The sequence below is a fragment of the Micropterus salmoides genome, unplaced genomic scaffold (genome assembly GCF_014851395.1).
Source record: "Micropterus salmoides isolate LMB-PRFRI ecotype aquatic unplaced genomic scaffold, ASM1485139v1 Ms_hic_scaffold_22, whole genome shotgun sequence".
In the NCBI taxonomy this organism is placed as follows: domain Eukaryota; kingdom Metazoa; phylum Chordata; class Actinopteri; order Centrarchiformes; family Centrarchidae; genus Micropterus; species Micropterus salmoides.
This window is the reverse complement of record NW_024041373.1, coordinates 15253823-15279504: the sequence shown is the minus strand read 5'-3', so window position 1 is coordinate 15279504 and position 25682 is coordinate 15253823. Positions and strand designations below refer to the sequence as shown.

At 39.3% G+C, this 25682-nt stretch overlaps 1 protein-coding gene across 1 annotated transcript in view; it reads right to left on the bottom strand.

Moving 5' to 3' along the window:
- zgc:171482 (zinc finger protein) overlaps positions 1-19021 on the bottom strand; it is a 53011-nt gene extending 33990 nt beyond the window's left edge. Inside the window, exons 1-2 of the mRNA XM_038737995.1 lie at positions 17108-19021; positions 2217-2333 (exon numbers count right to left, since the gene is read on the bottom strand). Coding sequence (XP_038593923.1) covers positions 2217-2327 — 111 coding nt within the window. The 5' untranslated portion in view covers positions 2328-2333; positions 17108-19021. The remainder of the gene's footprint in view (positions 1-2216; positions 2334-17107) is intronic.
- Positions 19022-25682: the final 6661 nt, after the last annotated feature.

Genomic DNA, 25682 nt, shown 5'->3' with positions numbered 1-25682 from the left:
CACAACTCAAGATTGTGATTATGAAAAGCATCAAGGCAGAAAAATGTTAAACTTTGGACTGATGAGGTCAATACATTAGGATGAGACTATTTGTCAAGTGTTTTAAGCTGGCTTTACCTAGAACTGGAATTCCCTGCGAAGGAATGACTTTACCGTGTAATCCATATGATTTGTGGAATTACATTTTGTAGATGAAAATGTACTTTAAGAGTAAGTCTATATCATGGCTGAACAGGACACAAAGAAAGCGAATGGGAGACTCTGACAACAGACACTGTACTTGCTGCTTCAGTGCTTAGATTGGATCCTCGGCCCCCGGGACAAGAAAGCTCTACCTCACATGCCTCCTCACTTGTCAGACTGCTTTAATGCATTTTGTCAGTGCTTACTTGCTTGTGTGTGTGTGTGTGTGTGTGTGTGTGTGTGTGTGTGTGTGTGTGTGTGTGTGTGTGTGTGTGTGTGTGTGTGTGTGTGTGTCTGTGTGTGTGTGTGTGTGTGTGTGTGTGTGTGTGTGTGTGTGTGTGTCTGTGTGTGTGTGTGTGTGTGTGTGTGTGTGTGTGTGTGTGTGTGTGTGTGTGTGTCTGTGTGTGTGTGTGTGCTTGTGTTTATAGGTGTATAAATGGTCATGCAGTTGATGGCTCTGGGATATGGGCTAAAAGCGGGACCTTGTGTCACCATGGTTACCCAGCACTGACCCTCAGTGCTAACCCTACTCTAATGGACTATGCATGTCTCTTTGTCTCTTTCTTTCTCTGTTTTTCCAAGTGTCAAATCAAGTTGGAGGATACAGACAGAGTAGAGGACAACTATAAAACAAATGTAACGTCATCCTTGCGTGTCTGTTTATATATGCAGAATGTTTCATATATGATCAGATTCACATTCTCAACATTAAGTGACTTTACAACTTTGTTACAGTATCAGACAGTGGTTCCACATGATGTTTCATTTGGAAGAGTCAGTGCACACCATTGTCGGACGCCATTTGTTGTGGCGTTTATCTGATCCCTGAACAGTAACCTGGAGATTATTCAATGGTCCCTGAAGACGCTAAAACTGATGTCTCACTCGTAGTCCACCTATGTGAGTCCTCCATGTATGTTAGTTTATGAATGGTTGTTAGCAAGCTAGCTGTGCAGCTGTGCAGCTGACAGTTTTTTGTTGTAATTAAACTACTGAAACTAAGATTATTCTTCTGGTGTTTTGTGCAGTTACCAAACACCCTCAGGTGCATTACTTCCACCTTCTGGATCGGAGTAGGGATGGACTGCAATCAGACTTGTGATCTGGCGAATATAGACACATACTCTATACATGTAAACAAAAAATGTAAATGAAAGCGTATTATATCGCACCTGGGGCCTCCAAAGGCTTCAGCCCTGGACTCCTCAATAATTCATTTCCTATAATAGCACTCTTTTTTTATCCTGTTGTTGCTGTCTCTGTGTCTTTCAGTTAGTATGAAATGTTCTATAGAAGTTGCCTTTCCTTGCCTTCTATCCTAATTGTATCTAACATGCAAAAACTCCCTGCCTTCAAACTATTTCTTGTCTCATCTCCTTGATCTACAGACCTCTGAAACTACTGACACCAAGGGCATGCTGTGACTCTGAAAAAGCTCGACCATTTGTCTGCACAACTCAGACTAAGGTTGAGAGACAGAAATAGATTACTATCAAGTGAATGTGGCTGGTACACATGCATGCAGACGCATACACACAGTTGATGCCCTTGCTTAATTCACTCCAGATAAGGGCCTTGTCCTCATTAGTCTGCTTGTTAATCCCAATTGTGTCTTGTAATCAAGGACGACCTCAATGAAGTACATGCACGCAAGAGCACATACATATGTGCCCATGCACACACATACACACAAACATATAGTATATCCTAGTTAAATAATGCACAGGGCTGATTATTTAATGGCCATTCATTAAATTACTCTCAGGGATTCTACTGAGAGGTAGACTACATTAAAAAAAGTATGTGTATGTTTGTTTGTGTGCAAGTGACTACCATTACCATACTAAGGCTATGTATAATGGATGAGCACTGTTTTGAACAACACAATCACAAATTGGTACAAATAAGACTGAGACAAAGTATACAGTGCAGGAATCTTCCTGTCAAAGCAGCAGTCGTAGCGTCGCAAAAATGTATTTAAAATTTATTTTTGTTTTGTGTGAACATTCCTGTATGAGCAGATACGGACTTACCTCATAGTGAGCGGTGCGCTGGGACTCAGAGATGAGCTGGGCATTGCAGATGTTACAATAGCTCTCTGTGAACAAGCCTCCATCCACGACGCCCGCAGACTTCATCTTCATCTGAGACTACACACACACACACACACACACACACAAAAAATGCAAATTTGAATATGATTAAAATAAAAAATGGAATAAAAAGCCAGTGAACCTTAACAGTGTGTGTTGGGGGTGCATGAGCATGCATGTATCTCATCTCAATATAGAAATAGTTTTCCTTCAAAATGACAGATTCATCATGACAGTTCAGCCCAAAATATGTTGATCCTCTCTGTCAGAACATCCTCTCATGGATGATTTTGGCTCAAGTCTTAAAAAACAATGGCCCGAGGCTCTGGCTTGGGTTTCTGCATTTTACTTAGCAATAAACTGATAAATATGCATTTTTAAAATTTTTGGAATAATTCAGAAACGCTGAACATGCAGCTAGGAAAAAAAAAAACTTTAGCCATGGTTTTAATAATGTAAAGACAAGGGAAACCTAAATAGTTTCTAAACCAAAATGTAAATATATTCCATTACAAAGTAATATTTAATTACCAAAAGTATTCATTGTAAAATGGGCCCTTTTAAAGTGTTACATTATTGATACATAAATGTGTTACAAGTGTGGTAATGTTAATCTTAACTACATGATGGACCATTGAGCATTTAAAATATATCAGTGTATGTGTTTGGTATGTAAAGTCATAATCTGCAATACAACTAGTCTACTCTGTGGCTCCACTCATTACTCTCCAACAATTTTGTGCACTGGGCCAGAGATGGGGACTCGAGTTAGAGACTCGGACTCGAGTGCGACTTAAGTCGCACACACAGTGAATTCAGGCTCGACTTGAGACTCGTCCTCAAATGACTTCAGACTTGACTTGGACTTGAGGTGCGGGACTCGTGAACAATGTTTATTTTTAGGAAACGTCTGATGAGCTTGCCATTATTCTCCTCCCTCCGTTACCTATAACCTGCATACGTAACACGTAGCATCTGTGGCTGTCGTTCGTTATGAAAAGATGAATGAGCGTTTGTTTACTTGCCAAACTTGTGGTGGTCGATTAACGTAATCATTACGTCCTGCTGGCTGCAATCACCTTAATTATTACCGTTGGCTAGAAAGAGGTTACAGGTTTATTGTTGATCATGTAACTTTACAGTTTTATTTAGTTATAACGTTACACTGGTTTGAGAGTCTAGTAGATTGTTGACTTACAGTAGTTTATGCTGTCAGTGATTGCATTGCACATTATGGTTGTGCTCTGTAAGTTAAAAACAGGTTACAGTTTATTGATTTGAGTGCCAGAATGATGTGTTGACTTAAGCTGATGATACACGGGACAACTTTTTGAGCAATGTTGCTGGGCAATCTTGCTGGTGGCAAGTCTGACTATGTTTTGAACGGATAGCGGTGGTGTGGGGAGGGTGGCGGAGTGGTGGGAGGAGGGGAAAACGGTAGTAATCTTTACTCATTACCATTGATGGCAACATTGCCCAGCACCATTGCTCTAAAAGTTGCATTGTGTATCATCATCTTTACAGTAGTTTATAAGCTGTCATAAACTGCATTGAACAGGTTGTGCTCTGTAAGTTAAAAACAGGTTACAGCTTTATTGTTGACTATTTAACTTTACAGTTTTATTTAGTTATAACTTACACTGGGTTTGAGAGTCTGGGGAGTGTATTGACTTACAGTATTTAAAAAGCTGTCAATAATTGCATTGCACATTACATGGTTGTGCTCTGTAAGTGAAAAACAGGTTACAGTTACAGAATTCCTTAAAGCTATGCAGTTTTATTAGCAACCTGGATTGAACGCAGCAGGTGACAACATTCGTAATAACCACGAGAGACTTGAGACTTGACTTGGACTCTAGCTCAGAGACTTGACTTGGACTCTTGCTCAGAGACTTGACTTGGACTCTTGCTCAGAGACTTGAGACTTGACTTGGACTCTAGCTCAAAGACTCGTGAGCATCTCTGCACTGGGCTCTAGTGACACAAAGCATGGCTTGTCAGCCTGAAATTGAAGATATTACTTTTTTACATTAAATTTTGTAAGCTAAAAGGCATCTTACCCGAGACGCACCAGTTAAACCCTTTTACATAAACTACCAACAATTTCTGAACACTGGCAGGAAATAACAATGCTGAAATAAACTGCTGAAAGGTCTCCAGCAAGATTTCCTGGTGAGAAACAGTGTCTTAAAACCTTGGTGGTGCTGGGATTACCCCACCAGTAAAACCACAGAGACCTGAGCATCCCACTGTGAGCTGTGGCTGTGGGTTCTTAACAACCTGGCAGCAGTGTTTTCTTTCACTTTTATACTGAGTACTGTAACAGAAAATAGTTTAATGATGTGCTCTGGGGTCTTGTGTTCAATTTTCTATTCTCTTCATTATGTGTGCCCTGTAGACATGGCTCTGACAGGGTGAGGGTGAGCAACGGGTCTGTAGGGAATGGGCCACGAACATCAACCATTAAACTGGATGAGCTCTTTGCCCCAAGGAAGCGACAGGAAAGGGGTGCTTGGAGGGACAAAGTGTTTCATAGTGCAAGATACATGGACACTGCACAGGTCAGCTCCAGTAACTTTGACAGAATAGGGCCTTTTGTCCGGCATTGTATCCCCAGAATCGCAGCTTTACTGATGATGTCAGACAAAATGTACTCCATGTGTCAGCAGGGAAAAGCAGTGACAGGAGTTGGTAGTCTTTATTTCAATCTAGTGTGTAATTACATTTCGCCAGTGCACTCGCTCACTTTCATGCACACACTCACACACATTTAAGTGTACACACACTTCAGCACCCTACTGGTAATTACCCCTGTCTGTTCTCCTCGTCTTTTTTAGTGCAGCCTGGAACTTACAATTAACTACTGACACGCAGTACAGACACTTCCTCTGTTATCTAATTGAATTTACAGTACGACCCTCATCCAATAAAATGAAATGGCATTGCCAATAAATTTAACAGAAATGCATTACATTAAGATATACCTGTCTGTGAAGTATAATATTATTTCAGAAATGTCAGTGCTGACAAGCTGAAAACCTGTTCAGTCTAGAGGCATGGACGCATTATTACCTCCACTATGTGAAGCGTCCTATGAGACACAATGGAACAGATATATTTTGCAAACTGACACTTTAGATTTGCTGCAGAATTTGTGTCCTCCCAGACTTTTGTGGCAAGAAAAAGACCTTACGCTGTCTGAAGCGAGTCGTTTTCTCTTCTGGCTAATTAAAAGTGATTGTGACTGCAGAAATATCCTTATCTTCCTAATATCTCTATTACCTCTGATTATTACATGCAAGATGGGAGATGTAGACTAATTAATAGAGGCAGTCTGCTGGTGAGATTAATGGAAAGGCAGGCCCAAGGAAGCGAAAAGATGGAGAGACAGATAGTGGGAAAGATAATGAAAGAGGGAAGGAGAGAGGAAAAAAAAGAAGAGGGGGGGGTTATAATTGGTACACTGAACGTGATATCTTCATGTTACATGGGTTTAGAAATTTTAATGTGGTTTCATTCCCACCGTATCACACCAGAGCAATGTACTATTGCTGTATGTTATGGTTTATGAGAATCTGATTTATTGCAACTTCAGCATCTAGCATGGATGTGTTACATTTAGTGTCAGTGGACAGTTATACTTCAGCATTCTAGAGTTTCAGTATACTGTAGTTTGCATATTATTTTTTCCTCACATGCACGTGTGTAACAAGTAAAGACAATTTATATATAGATGATATGTGCGTGTGGAGGCTGATGTCAAGTCAACAGTTAAAACTTTAAAGGCCCTGGTAAAATATTTTCTCATAAAAAATATTTTAGGATTTTTGCCATAAACAGCTCTGCTCATTGAGGGAAGTATTACGCCTGAGGATCTCAGGCAGGCAAACTCAGTATCCTCTTTTAAATCTCTTCTTAAAGTTCACTTTTACTTTAAGGTTTATGTACAGCATGCTAACCTCGACAACCCAGCTGTATTCTAATGTTAACATAGCTAGGCTCCTTACATGCTTGCTAATAACTTGGGTTTAAATAGGCCTACTAAAATAAAACAAAATCGAAAATCAATATTGTGCCGGGTCGCCACAAAAACATCAACGTATGGGAAACCCTGAATGTTCAATTTAAATAATTTGAATCATGAACTAAATCACCACTTAATTTTTCTATTAAGATATTTATTATTTTTATTTTGTTGAGGAAAGAGGACTGAAAAAAGATTTGACTTAATTTTACTCATTCATATTTCTATGTTGAAGAAATGTTTGATCATTCATCTATTATTATAACTGTTTTATATGCCATTTCGCCCAGCCTTACTTCCATTCACCAGTCAGGACTTTGCAATATTTGCTTCACAAATTCACCGGTGACTTGACTGCTTGTGTTGCCAGGCCACTATAAATCAAATTAAACTACACCCCACAGTCCTGATGAAGCAGATTAGTATCGTTTTTAAATGCCAGTGTTAAATGCTTAATAAATAATACTTAAGCATGTTTTTCTAAATCTAACTTATGATGATTATTGCTTATCTAATTTTGAATATTGAATGTTATAGAGAAATACTAAGTTCTCAGATGAGTTAGGAATAGTTTGGTGCTTAAGAATTAGTGAGGTGGAGTCAGTGAAAACATATACAACAGAGGTGAATATAAAAACATAAATAAATAGACAAAACGTCTTAAGTGAGGCAAAGATGAGTATAACAGTAGCTCAAATTAAAAATAAAAAACCCTAAAGTCAATTAGAAACAGGGCTGGCAAAAATTAGATCAGTCTTAGTAGAGAGCAGGAAAGCCTGAGGCATCTGAAGACTGAATTAACCTTAAGGGGATTCCCTTTTAAGACCACATCAAGTATTTAACATGGATGTGAACTCTGAGCCCTCCCTCACATCTCAGCCTCTGGCCCACCATTCATTAAAAAGCTGACATTGAATTGGATGTGACCTTTTGTTCTTTTCTAATAAATGCTAGCACTTGCACTTGTTTTCTGTCGCCTGGGCTTAGAATATTAATTCATTTTTTAATATTATATATAGCGTTGTACTAAATGAGAGCCCTATTGTCCTGACCCAGTGGGGAGCTTCACAGACACTACTCCTAATTCAAATACATTCTTAGTGCTCCTATGCCCTAAAAAAAAAACACACCTTTGAAATATGTGTCACACTTTATAGAAGATATGAGAGAGAGAGAGAGAGAGAGAGAGAGAGAGAGAGAGAGCAGCAAGTGGTTGGGGCAGCAGGGCTTCTTTTTAGTTGCCTCATTCCTTTCCTCCCTCCTCAATCTTTCGATTTCGAGGGTGCCTGCTGGGAACTGAACTGTTTCCCCTTCTTCCTCTTTCTGTGCCCCCACTTTATATAGTTCCTGTCTCATTTGAAATAAAGTGCTGCTCTGATTTAAGTGTCAAATTATGCATACATACGATGAAATATTGACATATGACTCTGAGCCAATGACCTGTCTAATGAGACCCTAGTGGGAATAACAAGAGAAAGGGTTGCAGGGTTTAACAATATGGAACCCTATATTGCAAAGGCACTCCACCATGACACTTTGATGTTCCATATTACAATTCTTTTCTTGTTTCGCTCTTGGTAATGTAATCTTTCCTAACGCTGTTTCCCTTCGTCTGCCCCCCGCCCTCCCTCACACTTGCTCCAAGATTAACAACCCTCCCCTTTGTACAGTAGCAATCAAAGGTATTAGACCTAGGGAATAAAGTCTTTAAAAGGAGCCGGAGCCTGAGTCTGAATCCAAATCCACATTCATTCTGTTTGCACTGCAGGAGCTCGCTTTGTACTTTTCTGTTTAATACTGCAAACATACACTCAAATACAGCCAGGGTACAAACACACATGTCTCGCTGTGGAATATAAAACTAAACGCTAATAACTAAAGATCCAAAATGAGTTACAAAAATATGTGATTAGGGTTCCTGTCTGTTCCCCATTGTTCATTTCAACAACCACAAGGGTAAAATCTCCTGGGAAGAGACAGAGAGTGTATTCGAGGTACAGAAAATATATGCCGAGGTCAGATCACACACTCCTCCCCCTGAGTCAGTGTGTGTGTCTTTGTATGTATGACTCTTTCTCTCCCTTTGCCCACTGCTTGTTGTGCCCCAGATTCTATTTTGGACATAATTCTATCCTCTGAGTTATGTGAGGAGTAACTTGATATTGGCAGAGTCAAAAAGAGTCACACTTATTCAAACTATGCTAACTTTGTCTCCCTTTCCCCATCTCTTCTACCTCCTTTCTCTCCCAGTAGTGGAAATATGGCCTTGAGGGCAGGGATTACTCATGAGGGATGGTGTAGGCTAGACTTATCTACTCGAAAGAAGAGCAGATAAGCTGCTGTATTATGCACCTTACCACTGGAATAAATTACAATGCAACTTGAAGTTAGAGACATTCCTCTTAGGGATACTTGCAGAAATTGTTTTTTATATCTATCTAATACTTGAGATGGGTGTATATGTAGATTCTCGGCTCTCCCTTCCAAAAGAGATCAGTATCTTTATGAGCCTTACTGAAGAAATAAAGCTCAACAACAAAAAGCACTAGGAAAGGGTGTTGAACATCAGGATCTATTTGGTACTGACTGAAATGTGTTACACTGAGTATCAAAAATTGACTGACATTCAAATTCCAAATCAAGATTCAAATGCTGCACAGCTTTTTTTGTTGTTTTTTCATGACTATTCATTCTGCAGCGCAGTGTATGAGGTCGGGACGCTGTCTCCGCCTCTCAGCTCTGCGCTCTGTCAGGTGTGTGTCTGTTTGACTGAAGGCGGAGCTGAGGTATACACACGCAAGCACAGCGGACAGGAAACCAAATCCAGCAATGTGTCCTTTCCAAACGGCTGTGCGGAGTTGTAGCCATGTTTATTTATGGCTATATTTAGAATGTAACTGCTGTGAAACAATCAGAAAATAACTTTTTATTTCTCCCTCTCTCTCTGCATTGGGCCAACTTTGAATCCTATGTTTACAAACAGCAATCCTACTCATTCTGCCAGTACTTAACAAAAAAGACTCATTTGGTTAAAGGATTTTGTCTTTTAGGGTGATGACACCATAAAATATGATGACAAACTTTCAAAGCTTCATTCAAAACCTCAATAGAAGATTAATCTAAGATAGTCAGCATGTTAAACAAAACCTGCTATGAATCCTAATAAATTTGATAAAATAAGATGTTCCTGCAGGTCAAAATCTTCACTTATCCAATGAAATATCTCATTATGTACTGTATGGATTAGCACCTTTTTACAGACAGTCATGGCTCCTAGATGTTGTAGCCTACTGACTTAAGTGATCCCCTGATATTTCCTCTAGTGCCACCATGAGGTATAAATATATGGTTTTGAGTGAAATATCTCAAAAACTATTGGGTGGATTATTATATGAATATTTGGTACACACATTCAGGGCCCCCTCAGGATGAATTGTAATAACTTTGCTGATCATTTGTCTTTTGATCGGGTGCCATCACCAGGTAAACATTTAGATTTCTCCAATATTTTAGTTTTTGACTAAATACCTGCAAAACTGATTAACATTCCTCTCAGCCTCAGCTGTACTTTGTGTTTAGTGCTAATCAGCAGATGTTAGCATGCTAACACGCTAAACAAAGATGGTGAACATTACACATACTAAACATCTGCATGTTAACAGTGTCATTGTGAGGATGTTAGCATGCTTCTGTTAGCATTTCGCTCAGTACAGTCTCAGAGAAATTTATAGGGTATATTGCAGTGAAATTGTGCAGCAAAGAAAAAACTGTTTAAGTTGACACAAGTTCGATTTGTTTTTGTTTCTTTGTTTCTACAGTTCAAAATAACATTTGTCCATCAGGGGATAAATCACATTGAACAGAAGTTCTCCACTTTCTAACCTCTCTGCCTTTATCAGACCTTTTTATTCATGAGGGTACAGTGGTACTTTTAGCTGAAAATCTCTCTCTCTCTGGGCCATTACTTGTTAATGGTATTAATAGCATATCTACTGCTTTAGGCCACAATATGGATTCATTAGAGGGTGAATGAAGACTATTATCTCAGGCAAAGTTAGGTTTTCCCGGTTTAACCGAGCACATCTCCGCCCCCCTGTGTGTTATGAGTGTGTGTGTGTGTGTGTGTGTGTGTGTGTGTGTTCAGTAACAGACTCTTAGGCAAACTGAGTTAATGGGGGGAGACAAAGGTGGCCTGAAGTTTGAACTGGGGTTTTTATGTTACTGTAACATATGGGTGATGCTATGCTGGATGGCAACAAAACTGTTGAGGTCTATTTATTCCATTAGCAACTAATTGCACTGTTTCTACTTTGGCACATTTTGTCCAAATGTTCTTGTCCTGTTTAATGTAATGTTCCTGGCACGGTTTTCATCTCCATATTTTCCTTCTTGAAAGCTGTACTGCAATATAGATTAAACACCATCTTGGTTTTTGCACTGAACAAAACAACCAGATTCAGTACCAACTGTATTAGACATGAGCTTGAAGTGATGTTAAAGCATGATTTGAGGATCCAACAAAAGCAAAAGAAATTGTATGATCAAAATAAAAACAGGTCCATTAAACATTTAAATAAGCACAAAAGCACACGGTTCAAGGATTTTGGCAACACACATAGACTCTTTTTGGTAGGCAGTGAGTGAAACTGGGATCCAAGCACCCTAAGAATGATATAATTAAATATTTTCATTAATCTATTTTCATAAATCCAAATAAAAAAATCACACATGAGCAATATTATATTATATTTCCAAGTACACTATGTATTATACCAGTTGGCAGATTAGAGTCACAATATGAGGCTGAGCTGGAGTGAGCCATAAAAACAATAAATGTAAAAGATATTGGAAAGAAAAATAAGAAGTGTAAAATAAATGAGGCATTAAATTGCAGTAAGTGGAACAAGTGAAGTGACACAAGCCAAATAATGCTTTGTAATGACTTTACTTTCTCTTCCTCTCACTGTTTGTCTCTGTTATTGTACTGATACACTGTGAACAGCTAATTAGCAATATGACAAGTTCCTTACTAATTAGTAAAATAAGCACCTTGTTCTGTGGCACACAGGGTTCGACCGCTACGAATATTACAAATATTAATAAGTCTGGTGGTTTGACTATAAATCAGGTGTATAAATAGTGACAGCACAATACTGCTGAGAGTTGATGATGTATTTTGGTCCTAAGGGGACATGTACATACATATCCTTATCAGCTGTCAATCACAGGGCTCCTATTTAATATATGTGTATTATGCGTTTACCTGCCTGTAAGTGTGTGTGTACGTTTGTTGAGTAAATGTAAGTTGTCATGCCTGTGGGGATGCCTACAATAAGCCAGAGGTAAAAAGACTGCTTATTAATGCGTCTTTGGTAAGCGGTGTGTGTCTCTGCAGGTGTGTGAGTGCAGTATTTCTTCCAGTGTTTCTATGAAAGCTTACAAATACACACCTGATTTCTGTTGTATGTGTGGCCAGCTGCATAACCTACTGGGTAATAGTGCTGGAATAATTACGCAGGTCAAAATCAGGGTCAAATAAGGCACCTGCAATAGTGTTAGAAGACATTTTGGGTTATTTTAGTGCTGGGCTGACTATATGATCCTTGGGATTGATTGTTTATACTTCAAGCGACATTATGTAAGATTTTTTTTTTTTTTGTGCAATTTGGCACTCCTACTGTGTAATTCTCCTGTACTTGTGCATTTTTTATGACATTACTCATGATCAAAAACTACCAAGTAAACAACTTTGCTAAATCAGCCAAACATCAAGCTTGTACGACAGAACAAGACATAGCAATATTACTTACTAGTCCAACTGTGTACACAGAAAGGTTGCCAGCTCGGCATCTGTCTTAAAGCATTTTATTTCACAAAGCTCTTGCCAACGTCTGGGAGCCTCTTGCTTAATCACTCTCTTTTTCTCTTCATAGATTTCACTGTCAACGTCCTATTTGGCCTCTTTGCCTCTGCCATTAGCTAAAGTTACGTCCATAAAGACTTCTAAGCCCAGTTATGTTGCTTGCTTGCCCGGCTCCGGCAGACACCGGCAGCGCTCTCCACCAGCAGCCGCATAATGTGGCTTGAAACTTGCGTGGCAAGCCAGCCAACAAAGCTAGACTTCAAATGATGCAAGAGGATGTACAGTAACGTTACCAATGTCCAAGTGTGTAAGCTAGTAAGTCTGCTAACATCAACTCGAGATTTATAGCTAGCAGGTAAACCTCCGTCTGTGAAACCTGTGGCAGATTTCCCTTGAAGCCTCTGCCATGATATCCATACTGAGAATAGGGTCACATTGGTGGACATGTCACAGTGGGGAATTTAAACTGCATCTCTCACACCAAAGGCATGTGTCTTATCCACTGCACCATTACCACCCCGTCATTTTGTTTATTCAGTTTGCCACTAGCTTTGTTCTCCAAGACAGTGTGAGTGTTATTACATTGAAGGAATCAACTGTAGCTTTTGGGTTCAACTGGCCCTTGCCTGTGTGTGTTAGAGAACAGTGCATTCAGCAATGATTGATCATGGCAATTAGCTGTCAAAGGATCTAACAAAGAAAAGACAAGCAACTAAAACTCTATTTTAGATTAGGCTTCAGGTAAATCAAAACAGATCAAATGATAAAAACAAAAATGAAACAACTTGTAGCAAAAACCTCAGAATCAAAGGAGAGACACTAATTTTTCGAATAATAGTATTCACCCACACACCACCCTACAAGCTACTGCCTGTTTCATTCAAATGAACTCAGCCTACTTTGAAATTTGATTCACAGAAAAAAATATGTTTTCTAAATATGAGTTTGAGTTTGATAAGGGAATCGAAAATGAGAAGGCAGTGTTTATTTCTCTTGCAGAAATATTTCTAAGAAAAGCAAGAGAGGACAGCAGCCTATACTCATACAGCACAGATACTACGATAGAGCGGTATTTTATCTGTTATATGAGATATAGTCTCCACACTACTCCCATCTACAAAGATAGTATGCAAGTGTATAAACCTCATACTGTGCTGTGTTCATGTGCTGTGTAAATTATCACCAAGCACACATGGACACAGGAATATGCTATCGGTAGGTATGACTTTAAGCTGTAAGCTGTGAAGTGCATCACACAAACACACACACACACGCACGCATGCACGCACACGGACTAAATAGGGGTATTATATCTTATAGCACCTAGCCTATATAAATAGGAAGTTATGAGCTGTGACCGAGTGCCTGTGTTTCTTCCGCTTGAATCTATTCTATAGAGAATCTATAGAGTATGTATGAATTTCTTCAAAAGCAAATAACTTATTTTGACATTCAAAGATGTAAAAGAATGAATGAATTCTACATCTGATAAGCATATTTTCTTTCCTCATCTGCTAATGCACCCACAATATCCCCCTCTCCTTCCCTCATTCCCTCCCTGTCTGGCAGCAGGCCAGTTTCCGAACATGGTGATGGAGCAAAAGAAAATTGATTTCTAAAGAGCTTTGTCTGCTGGTCCCGGATATGAAATATGCAACCAGTTATTAGTCTAACACTGATATTAACATAACACGACAACCGTGTCAAGATATATATTAAAGATGTCTCTCTTGTTCCCACTGAGAGATACACGAAGTAGTCTAAAAATGATAAACTGCCACTTGTTCAAAGCATCCCAACTCATTATCAATACTGCACAATTGTGATGATATCTGCTTTGTTTGAGAGAAAAAGGACGAAAAGCTCTTTGGAAAAAGGTTGGCACTGCACTGATGTAGCTGTGAGACAGACAGATTCAATATCTTGATCGTGTAGACAGGCACAGCGGGCGGCTCCACATTAGTTATTATGCAGCTAATAATGAATGTACACTAAGAAAGGTCAAATGGCCCACACACTGATGTACATGGAGACACACACAGATGCAGATGCACCCATGCAACGACTCATGCACACAGTCAGCAGAAAGGTCATGGCATACAGTGTGTGAGAAAAAAAGACATTTGAAGAGGATATGCTGCCTGTTGCTATGGAGCACTCCCAGAGGAAAATATACACACAGAGACAAACACCTACACATGATGCTCTATTAATCTTAAAGAAACTAGAGCAATCTGCAAACACAAGCACACACACCCGCTCAATCAATCCCTGCCCTATTAAAACAGAGAGGAAGCAGCAGCTACTTTCTTGAGCATCACTGTGTGTCTCGGTGTTGGTGTCTTTCTTTGAGAGTGCTCCTGCTTTATTTGTATGTTAGAAGGAAAACCGGCACTTTTCAAAAACAACACCGCTTCTCTGTTGATTCCTTTAGGACTGGTGTAAATTATGCCAGTCGGTTAATCAGATTCTCCCCCAGATGCAGTTAAGCACCTCATGAGAGACGGAGAGACAGAAAGCGGGAGAAATGAAATAGGCTCCTGTACTTCTCGATGGCTTAGAGCTGTCAGGAGCTACATCGCCTATGTTCCACATTATAAACATGCCAATTGATTTTTTTTTTTTGCTCTTCTTAAAGAGAGTATTCTTTCTGATGTTACATACAGTGCGGTACATGGGAAGTGGCTTGAATACAAGCTGTTACAATTATATTTACGACATGACCTTTACGGTGTTAAGCACATAATTTACAGAACTTACAGGGGACACCATTATGAAAGATACAAACACATCCTCTACAGTTGTAACTAAATGGAATATGGTGTAGAGCTGAAATAATCAATAGATGAAATGTATTCTGCAACAACTTTGATAATTGATTAGCTGTAAAAGGAAAGGAAAAGATCAGTTGCTTGTTCTAGCCTTTCAAATGTGATTTCCTGCTTTTCATAGTCTTACATGATAATTAACTGGACATTTATGGATTTAGAATGGCTGCAATCAACAATTATTTCCATTATTGATCAATGTGCTGGTTATTTTCTTGGATAATTGACGTAATTTTCAGAAAATAGCAAAACATGTCCAACACACTTTCCTGAAGTCCAAGATGACGTCTTCAAATGTCTTGTTGTGTACGAATACACTCCAAAACGTTCAGTTTATGATCACACAAAACAAAAAAAAATCAAATGTTAATCAAGTTAATCAAATCTAATCACGTTTTGACAAAACAAGCATTTTGAAGAAGTCACCTTGCTTGGCAGATTCACTGTAATGAAAATAATCATCAGTTGCAGCTCCAGTATGGTATGTAACGTCCATTACTATTCTAGCTCTGACACATTCTGCTGCCCTGCCTGCTGCAGTGACCTGAAGTACAGCAGAAGTCAGCTCATGCTGATCAGTAACTGTATGTAAGCAAACGATGAAGCCTCAGCTCATCTCAGACTGCTGGGCCACACGTGGATAAATAGAAACGGTGCAATTCAGTGGAAATGAAAAGAGTATAGATATAGACTGCAGTGAGTACCGCTTGGGGTAAATAAAATGTCCCTTTTAGGGGACTGAAATGATGGCTGTGATTACATGAGAGCTGCAACGATTAATCGAGTAGCTGTCAACTATTAAATTAATCGCCAGCTATTTTGATAATTGATTAATCAGTCAAGGTCAAAATGATCTGATTCCAGCTTTTTAAATGTGAATATTTTCTGGTTTCTTTACTCTTCTATGACAGCAAACTGAATATATTTGGTTTGTGACTAATCGAGAAAATAATTGTCAGATTAATCGCCAAAGGAAATGATTAGGGTTTTTTTTCTTTTTCTTTATTATTATTATTATTATTATTATTATTTATTTTATTTAAAAAAGATTAGTAAATAAAGTTGTTTTAGTTCATGACACCTTATTACAATGTCGGAATGAGTGATACTTGGAGATAGCCTGTACTCTGTACTATGTTTGTGTGTGTGTGCGGGTGTGTACACACATGTGTGGGTGTCCTAGTGACAGGCAGGCGAGTGCTGTGTTAAGGCCATAAGCTGGTATCATCCTGCCAAAAACGCCCAGTATGAGGCTGAGTGGACATTGTTCCCAAAGTGACAAATACTTGCAGTGAGAGGGCTCTTGATGAGATGGATAGGAGCCAGTGAAACTAGATGCAGCAAGTATCAGAACTAATCCATATTATATCTGACATGTGTCACATTTTCACATTTCACAAAGAAGTCATTATTGAAGGTTGGCCAGAGCTCGGATTTTCACTGCTGTGAAAAGTTTCCAGAAAATGCAGCTGTTTTAGTGATGATTAATCAATTAGTTTATCAAGCACAAACACCAGCCATTCTCTGGTTTCACATTTTACAATGTAAAGATTATTTTCTCTGTCTTTGTATCACTGTAAACTGAATGTCTCTGGGTACTGCACTGTTGTTCTGACAAAACAAGACATTTGGGGATCATACCTTGGACTCTGGGATAGTGTGATGCACAATTTTCACTATTTTAATTTTTTAGACCAAACACACAACTAAGCTATATTAGTCCAAACACCTCATGGTCAACATCCTGATTAAACAACAATTCTAGAAACACAGCATATATATGAGAAATTGTTCCAAAAGGATATTTTAAGGACTATAGGAAAACTGTAATATCATGCAGCAGTAGACGCTGTAAATTAGGATGCCTCAGGTTTATCTACAGATTAAAATACCACAAAGTTTGCAGAGGTTGCTAGAAACTCCACTGACTCTCAATAACCCAGCAGGAATTCCATAAAAATATTGAGTGATTTAAGGTGCCAAAACTTTCGGTATTCTGCTTGAAACAGACCGAGATCCAGACGTCAAAAAGCGAGGTTAATACTGGTAAATAAGTCATCTGTTGAACAAACTCTGCTGTCAGTATTTCACATTTAGTTCGTAGTCCGTCACTCACCTTGCGCTGAGGCAGTGATTCCTCACCACGAAACCGACAACCATCCGCCAACTGCCTGTATTTAATCCTTTAACGCACCTGTGCCGTAAAATCCGCCCAAACGTAACGGGAGTCTCGGCAGGTGGAGCGTCCGCGGTAACGCTCCTGTTCAATGCAGATATTTTGTTTATTTCTTGTTTTAAATCGCGCCGTCCCCTCCTTTTAAAAAAACACAAACAACAACAAAAAAAAACTCCCTCGCGCTGCTCTCCGTCGTGATGCGCGTGTCCTCTAGCGACTCCTCTCCAGCGTCGTAGTATCGCGGAGGTAAGAAGAAACGTAGCTCTGTTGATATCATCCACTACTACTCCGAACCAAAAGGCACCGCGGAGGGAAAACAAAAACAAAGTGAGCTATTCCAGCGTGAGGGAGTGAAGAGGGAGGACGAGAGGCAGAAAGTGTGAGCAGCCCTCACTTGGATGAATGAAAGACAGAAAGCTCTCGGCTCACACAGTGTGTGTGATAGTGCAGACTGAATGCTGGATTTGCAGAGTGAGTGAGTGAGTGAGTGGGAGCACTGGTCGAGTGAGTAGGTTTCCGCACAGTGCACCCACATGAATATCATCTTACATAAAAAATGAACAGAGACAGAAGCAGCGCCCAAATTCATTGTAAAATTGATGCCTGTGTTTCCGCAGCATACTAGGAGCCTAATTAAGTGTTTATGCTGGTCAGGTGTGCAACAATCTCCTCTCACACTCAGTGACATTTAATAATCTCCTGTGATTTTATTATGATGCACATGTTAACCATGCACCCAGATAAATCTATGGGGTGGCAGGGGTCCGGGGATGATGGGAGTAATGAAGGAAAAATATTTCTGCCACATACCACTGCATGGTTGGTGGTTCCCCAAGTTGCCCCCAGTGGCTTGGCCAGCACCTTAAATAGTGTGCCACTCTACTCATATTCAATTTCACTGTACATTGAATGCCTTTTGGGCTTTGGACTGTTAGTCAGGCAAAACCAGCAATTTACAGACGTCACATTGGGCTCAGGAAGCTTGTGATGGCTATTTTTCACCTTTTTTCCTGGCTTTTTGTAGACTTAACAGCTAATTTATATGGATATTTCCACAGTTGTTCCCCTTTCCAATGGCTTTAATTACTCTTCTACATACTGCTTTTTTTGTGCAGACGTGTTGATTTTACACTGGGTGAAAGCAAGATGCTGACTAGTCAACTCACAGGCTACAATATGAGGATGATTGCAGTATTTCAATTCAGTTCAATTCAATGGGGCCATATTGGCATGGGAAACAGATGTTTTACATTGCCAACGCAAGTGTAGGTCTAATTCCAAACACAGACACACTGGAACAGAGCACACTTGTGTTAGAAAATTGCAGACTGTACTAATCATTATCTCACCAAAACCAAATTCTTCCATATTTCAGGAAGATGTATTTCTAAGGAATCTAAATAAACAAACAGTTGCCTTTGAATCCCAATCAAACCAAGACAACATTACACAGCCATGAATCACAGTCCAGCTCATAGAAACCCCATGTTTGGTGCCAGAATGTTTTGCTCAGCCAACAATAACCACCATTGATCTATCAAAAAAGAGCATTATTTCACTGTGGACTACAAACATTTCACAAAGCAATCATATACATCAAATTTAGGGCTTAGCTGAAAAGAATGACATCGCTATGCCCCATTTTATAATTTTTGTGTTTGATTATCCCGAGTCTTTTTGAAATGCCACATTTTCTCACTGGTGTATGGATACGTATTCATTCCGGCAGAATGGGCGCCTATTACACGCTTTCAGAGGCTGTGACAGCAGCCTTCAGTGAGGACGCCAAACACTTCACAGCTCAGACAATGTACCCAGGCGGACATGCACACACATACACACACACAAGTATGTACTTGCTCCAAATACACACGAACCCACTGACACAATGCACATCGACGAGATGAAAGGGCCAATTTATCAAACCACCACCACCAGGCCTGAGGACGTATAGTGCCAGCATTGGTCTGGAGAAAGATGGCAGGATGTGCCTGTGTGTGTAACTTTGTCTGACTTTTCTTTTTTTTCTTTGCCTTGACAGTAAAATTGTTCCTCCCAGCAAAACATGCACTTTTGCCTTTGGATGATTTTCCCAAGTAAAATGTGTCACCTTTAACGCTGATGCCGGCTGATGTGGCTGCATTACAAGAGCATTCATAGTTCTCGTGACTGTCAGGTGCTTTGGTGTAAAGAAGACAAAGTGTGTGCGCTAGTTTGTTAGAAAGCGATGGAGAGAGGAAGAGAGGGAGGGAGAGATGGTGCCGGGGTCTGTCCCACGTTATTTCTCATTAAACTGCAAAATCGATGTTCATTCTCAGAGCTTTACAGCATTTACAAGCCCAAACTAATCCACTATTAGAGAGCCTGACAGAGCTGCAGAGACGGCACAGAGCAGTGCATGGAGAGTGGTTGTGTCCAAATGAAAAAAGAACAGAACAGAAAATGTTTTATATTCTGTGGATATATTCTTTCTGAACATCTCACAGGGTTTGCACAGCACACTGTTGTGTAAGGATGTCCTCACTACAAGGCATTGATCAGTTGCAGGATGTTGTATGGTCTTGAAACTATTTGTCTTTCTAAGGGCAGATGGAGCGATAGGGACAGGCATAAAAAAAAATCGAATTTAATTTAGAACTTGATATTTGACAGTGACAAATGTGTTGCGTGAGCTGTTATTAACCAATATTGTTCAGTGACAGGTTGGAGGCTCTTCCTGGACGGCAGCTACAGCAAAACAGTATGCAGTGACATTTTATTCTCTTTGAAAATTTCAGTCATTGATTTTTTTTGTAAATTAATAATGGATTTGTATGAATTTATTTGTCCAGATTTTCCATGCTGCACGAATGGTGTGACAGATCCTGATCACAACTTGAGGAGCTGCTCGTCCACCATTATTTTACTATGGTCTCAGTGAATGGTCTAAACTACAGTATTTTTAAACCTGGACCCTTTATTCCCACGTTTTTGTATCTATGTGATTAACTGGGACAACATTTTGAAAAATTGGTCCAGAACTGAGTGAGTACGCTGCAGTCGGCAGCAGAGAAACAAGGTTGCAAGGTAATCCTTGCAGGCAATTGCGCCCTGTCAAAGTACATCTACTAAAGTGCTTGTTTTTGCCACTGACAGGCTCAGATAGTTACTATAAGTGTCTGACAACATCATGGAAAGGATCCCTACACAGAAAAAAAAGTTAAATCCTTTTTGTTTAACCAGAAACAGTCACTATATTGCTCTCGTCAAAGCCACCAGACTCCACTGACTAAAACAGTAATTTTACTTTACAGAACACGGGAGTTGTTCGTCTGCTGCTAACACAGTCGGTTAGTTTGTTTGTGTTATAGTGTGACTTTGGTGTTTTGAAGGGTTAAACACCAAAGTCACACAATAATACAAACAAACTAATAGATCGAGGCAGTGGTAGATCAGGGAGGTAAAGTTACTATTTTTATCTGTGGAATCTGAAGAGTGCAATACTGGACCAATTTCCAATTTGTCACATATGCACATAACATGGGAAGTATTGTCCAGGTTGAAAAATACCATAGTTACCCTTTAAGTGTAATACAGTAAACAGTGTAGATGTTTCAGACAAACACATGCTGACAAGAAAAACATTCTTGAGGATGCACTGAATTATTAATAAAACACAAAGCATACTGTAATGCACAAATAGCATAAAATGTAAGCTTTTGGCAATGTTACATTGACCTTCCAAACATACAGCACTGGCAGGACCCCCAGCTACTCCATTACAAATGAAACTTATGGTGGAAAAGCAAAGCCATGGAGAAACAGATACTGGAAGGGCAAAGAGAAATCAGCAGAAATTAAATTGATACACCAGATTTTATTTCTACTTAGCCACTAACTCCCTAGCTGAGGGAGTGTTTATATTTAGACGTGAATATGTGTGTGTTTATGTGTGAGGGAGGATATTTCAAATTTTAGTCCCCTGATTTTGTGATGTCGGGCTTCAGTAGGATGCATCTGTTGGGTTTTGGCTGCTGGGAGACTGGCCTGGTCTGCTTGATACTGCTCCAAGGTCTGGGCAGCCTGCTGCCACTGCCAGTTGGTGGCAAGCCCGAGCGGGGTGGGTTGCCCATTATAGTTGGGGAGAAAAAAAAAAAAGAAGATTGGCCAGCTCCAAGAATCATGTTCACAAAAGTATTTACAAAACTGAAATGCCTTTGTTTGTCCACCATAGGTCAGAGACACATAAATAGGAATAGACTACTGGGACACTGACAGTGCCTGAATGTGTGTGTAATGAGTTAGGAGAACACACAACCATGAGATTACGGACAAAATATGGGTTCATGTTCTCTCCAATAAAGTGTTTATTAGTAACAGGTGAGGGTAATCCAGAGATAGAGATTTGATTTCAGGAGCATCAGCAACACTTACAGCTCAGATCACTTACAAAAGCCATATATAGACGACAGCTGACACTGAGAGCGTTCAGAAGGAGCTAAATCAACATTAATGTGATCTTGTCACCACCATGAACACCAGACGAGGAAGAAAGTAAGGAAGGAAGAGTAACTGATATCTGCAACGTCAACTCCAACACAAATTCACCCTTGTGATTAATGTCTTCTTCCTTTATAATCTACAACTTATCAAAGCAATTTAAACAAAGCCCCTGTCTTAATTTTATTGCAAAGATGACAATAAATGTATGTACCTTATGCCTTACATAAACACAATTATGGAACATTTGTATACACAAACAGCTTTCCTTTATCTTTATTTAAAACATGCCAATTCATTGACGCAAACCCTGCCACTATTAAGTTTGTTCATTTTTCAAGTAATTTGCTTTTAACCTTTCAGTTTCCTCAGTATGACAAATCAAGAACCAAAATGACTTTGTGTGACCTCCGACTGCTTTACTGTCAACATGATTTATAGTCATGTTCACAGTAAACACATCTGTCACTGTACAAACTTGATACTTGTCATCAGATGTCTGGAGTTGTATTTTTACACTAACAACACCTGCAGAATTGGAATATGCATGAGATTCTGTCATGTGGTTTATGTGTGAGAAACAAATTATTTGGAGAGCTGTGAAAGAATATCTGTGTTATTCTTTTTATACCAACACGTTTTATGATTCAACTCTGCAAATTTCATGGCAACATTTTAGTTTTTTGGAAACCCCATTTCTTTTCCTTCATGCGGTTACAGCTGCTGAAATTCTGTACTTTCCTCATTAGTATATAATCAATGGGATGCTGCTTTTGGAGCACAATGACTTTTATTGACCTCTAAGCATTTTTAATGTATCCTGCTGTATTGCAAATACTGTCCTCCTTTCTCTGACCCTCTTGTGTGCAGTTGGTAGCTAAGGCCATCTAGAGGAAAAATTAACACAGTGCAATTTCCATCAGTATTATACTAATGGTTTCCAAACTGTATTGGCTTGTGACACCCTTAAAGACAGCTTAGTCTACTTCCAACCCCTTGTTAAAAGTTCTATATTTATAAAAGTTGTGATGTGTATGTGACTCTTCACTCTCAGATTATTTTTATTTAAAGGTCCTATATTATGCTCATTTTCATCTTTTGGAATAGTTACTAGTAACTGATGAATTGATGATATCTGAACTGCAGAGCCCCATACATTTCAATGGCAAAAATCTGCAATGATTTACTGATGACAAAAAAATAGTTACTCGAAACTAAAATAGTTACTAGTATCTAATGGGTTAGTTATTAGTAAAAAATTTTTTTATTGTATTCAATGTGGTGCATTCAGTACGTATTCAGTGGGCGGGGCCGTCTACTGCGTCCTATGCTACGCACATCCATTTTTGATGTATAGTTTGAGGGGTCTTTAGACACACCTGGGACACATAATTAGGTTGAAAAAATGTGTAAAAGTGGATTTTGTATAATACTTATTAGAGGCCAGAAGAGGTGAAATCATCCGAATTGATTACACGAAGATTTAAACTGTTAAAAGAGGTCTTTTCCTCTTTATAATCTTGTTAACATTCTCGCGATCCTTTAATTTGATCCCCTAAGTGTCCCTGACCTCCAGGTTGTGAAGCACTGTACTCCAGCAAGTAACTGCACTAAGTTGGAAACAACTTTGGATTTGAGTAACACAGAAACACAAGTTAATATATTACATAGATTGGGTCCTACAGCATATTAATGCTATTCATTAGCTAATTATCATCAAGATAATCCAAACATACACTGCATTTTAACATAAATTATTCTGGTTGAGTAAAATGATATTCAATATATTAAATAACTACTTAACCTACTACCACATTTTTTCAGCATCTTAATTTTATGCTTAGAACAAGAGGACTGTCTCGCCTCTTGTAGGATGCAAAAGAAAACACAAGATGGCACAAGAGCGCTGTTATTTCACTCCATACTTGTAGGACAAGAGGAAAGAGAAATGAGAGAGGGGGAGTGAAGTTGAAACCTCAGCAATGTTTTATGACACACAATCAGCTGAGTGCTTCCATTTAAAACAACATTAATTAAATTTATGGTGAATTGAGTGTACACGCTGGAATTGAGTTTTCTTTACTGAAATCACTTTGAGTTGATTTACTCCATCTTTTCCACTTGGTTGCCCATAATTAGATCCAAATGACTCAGTCCTCATTACAGATGTCTCCCTGGAATTTAAACACTGGTTTTGACTTGCTGTGCATCAACCTGTGCTTGTGTGCATGTGTGTGCCTGGAGGAATGTAATTATGTTACAGTACATGTATGCAATGTGGTATGTCTTCTTCTCTGTGCTGGTTGCTGAGCATGCTTTTGCACTGTTGCACTAATGTTCTCAGCCATGTCTAGTACTTTGCTCCCTGGCCAACAGTCAGTCACACAACTGTGTGATTCATGATTGAGCTCCTCCATGGCTCTTACCGGGAAGTGGGCTCATCCTAATCCCTTAAACCCCACTTTCTACCTCATCACATCCCGGCCCTCCACTCCCTGAATAACTCCTGAGTATTATCTAGATCTCTTTGGTGTATTTAAGCAGGAATACTGTATTGAGGCATTGCATTTCCCCATAAGCATCAGATTATAAAGATGCCCACATGCTTGTGCACACACACTGACTTTATTTGCAAGGTACAATATGTACATAGGCATTCCTTCAATTGACTTTAAAAATTAATCTCTACATCATTATTTCCAAACATCTTGAACTGCAAGCTCTACCTAGGTTCTGTGAATTTCCATTCCCTGTGTATCCATGCCGCTCTGAACAATGACATGATCCTCAAATGGCTTTATTCTAAATCCCCAGAAATCCGTAACAACCACCGGCACGAAAGTAAAGCAGGGTAACCCTTTCCAACAAGCCATTATTCTCTTTCTTCTAAACAAAGGGGACTCGGCTTTCTAGCTAACGGGACTGAACTCATGGTCTTGTGGTTGGAACAGAGCAAAAACATTTACAGGGACTGTATGCTGCAGGGTCCCTGTGTAGTCACAACTAGTGTGTGTTCATGTGTGTGAGACCATGTGCGACTGTAAGCATGTGTGTATATTAGTGTGCATGTTGGTTTGTTAAAGTTTTGACCTGTGCTCAGTATTTCCTCTCGGTCAGTTTCCTGGTCCAGTAGATGATGAGATTACAGTAATGGTTTTAGGGTCTACCTGGGGCCTACACCAGGGCTCCCAGGTACTGAGTGTGTATGCGTACTTTATGTGTGTGTGTGTGTGTGTATGTATGTGTGTGTTATTGAGGAAACTTGTGTAATCTAAATAAATCAATAAATTCATTTTACAAAGCCGCCCACCCACATTTACCACACGCACAACTAACAACAGCGTTCTGACAGAAGCAATATTTAGGGAAAGGTCATCAAGCACAATACAATGCACGCAGATATGAAAATGACTTTTCTACAGTCACCTGATCATGTGTGCATCGCAGCCAAACAGTTTAAAGTATCAAAATTGTGTCGATAAGCTGCAGCCACATGATGTTTCCCGTCACATCTGGTGTAGATTGAATTAATTGTTTAGGACCACTACAACAACAAAAAATTGTTTTTGACTAAGCTTAAAATGTTGGACATATTTTGACCCAACGAACTAACGAACTGTAAGGAATTAAAGGAGGGAAAAATTGTGTTGTTTTGTGAAATGGTTCATGAGTAACAATCAAAACTATGAGCTGAACTTTGAATCGATCGTATTACAGGAATTAAATGTGCACAGGGGTTTGTGTTTGTGGGATAGTGAACAAAATTGATATTGATGAAAAAGGCCTCTTTTTCATCTTCCAGCAATGCACAGCTGGATGAGGTTATATCAGTTACAGCAGACTTCAAAAGGAAAAAAAGACCTGAAGCAAGCCGATTGATTTGACTTTATATGCATTTGAATGACTTATGTCTTTGTCCATATGGACTCTGACTCTGTCTTTTTGCAAATCAGCTGTACATCTGGACATACGTGCATGTGACATGTTAATAAATTATATTCATCAATTAACAAAATGGAATGAAACAGAAGGAAAA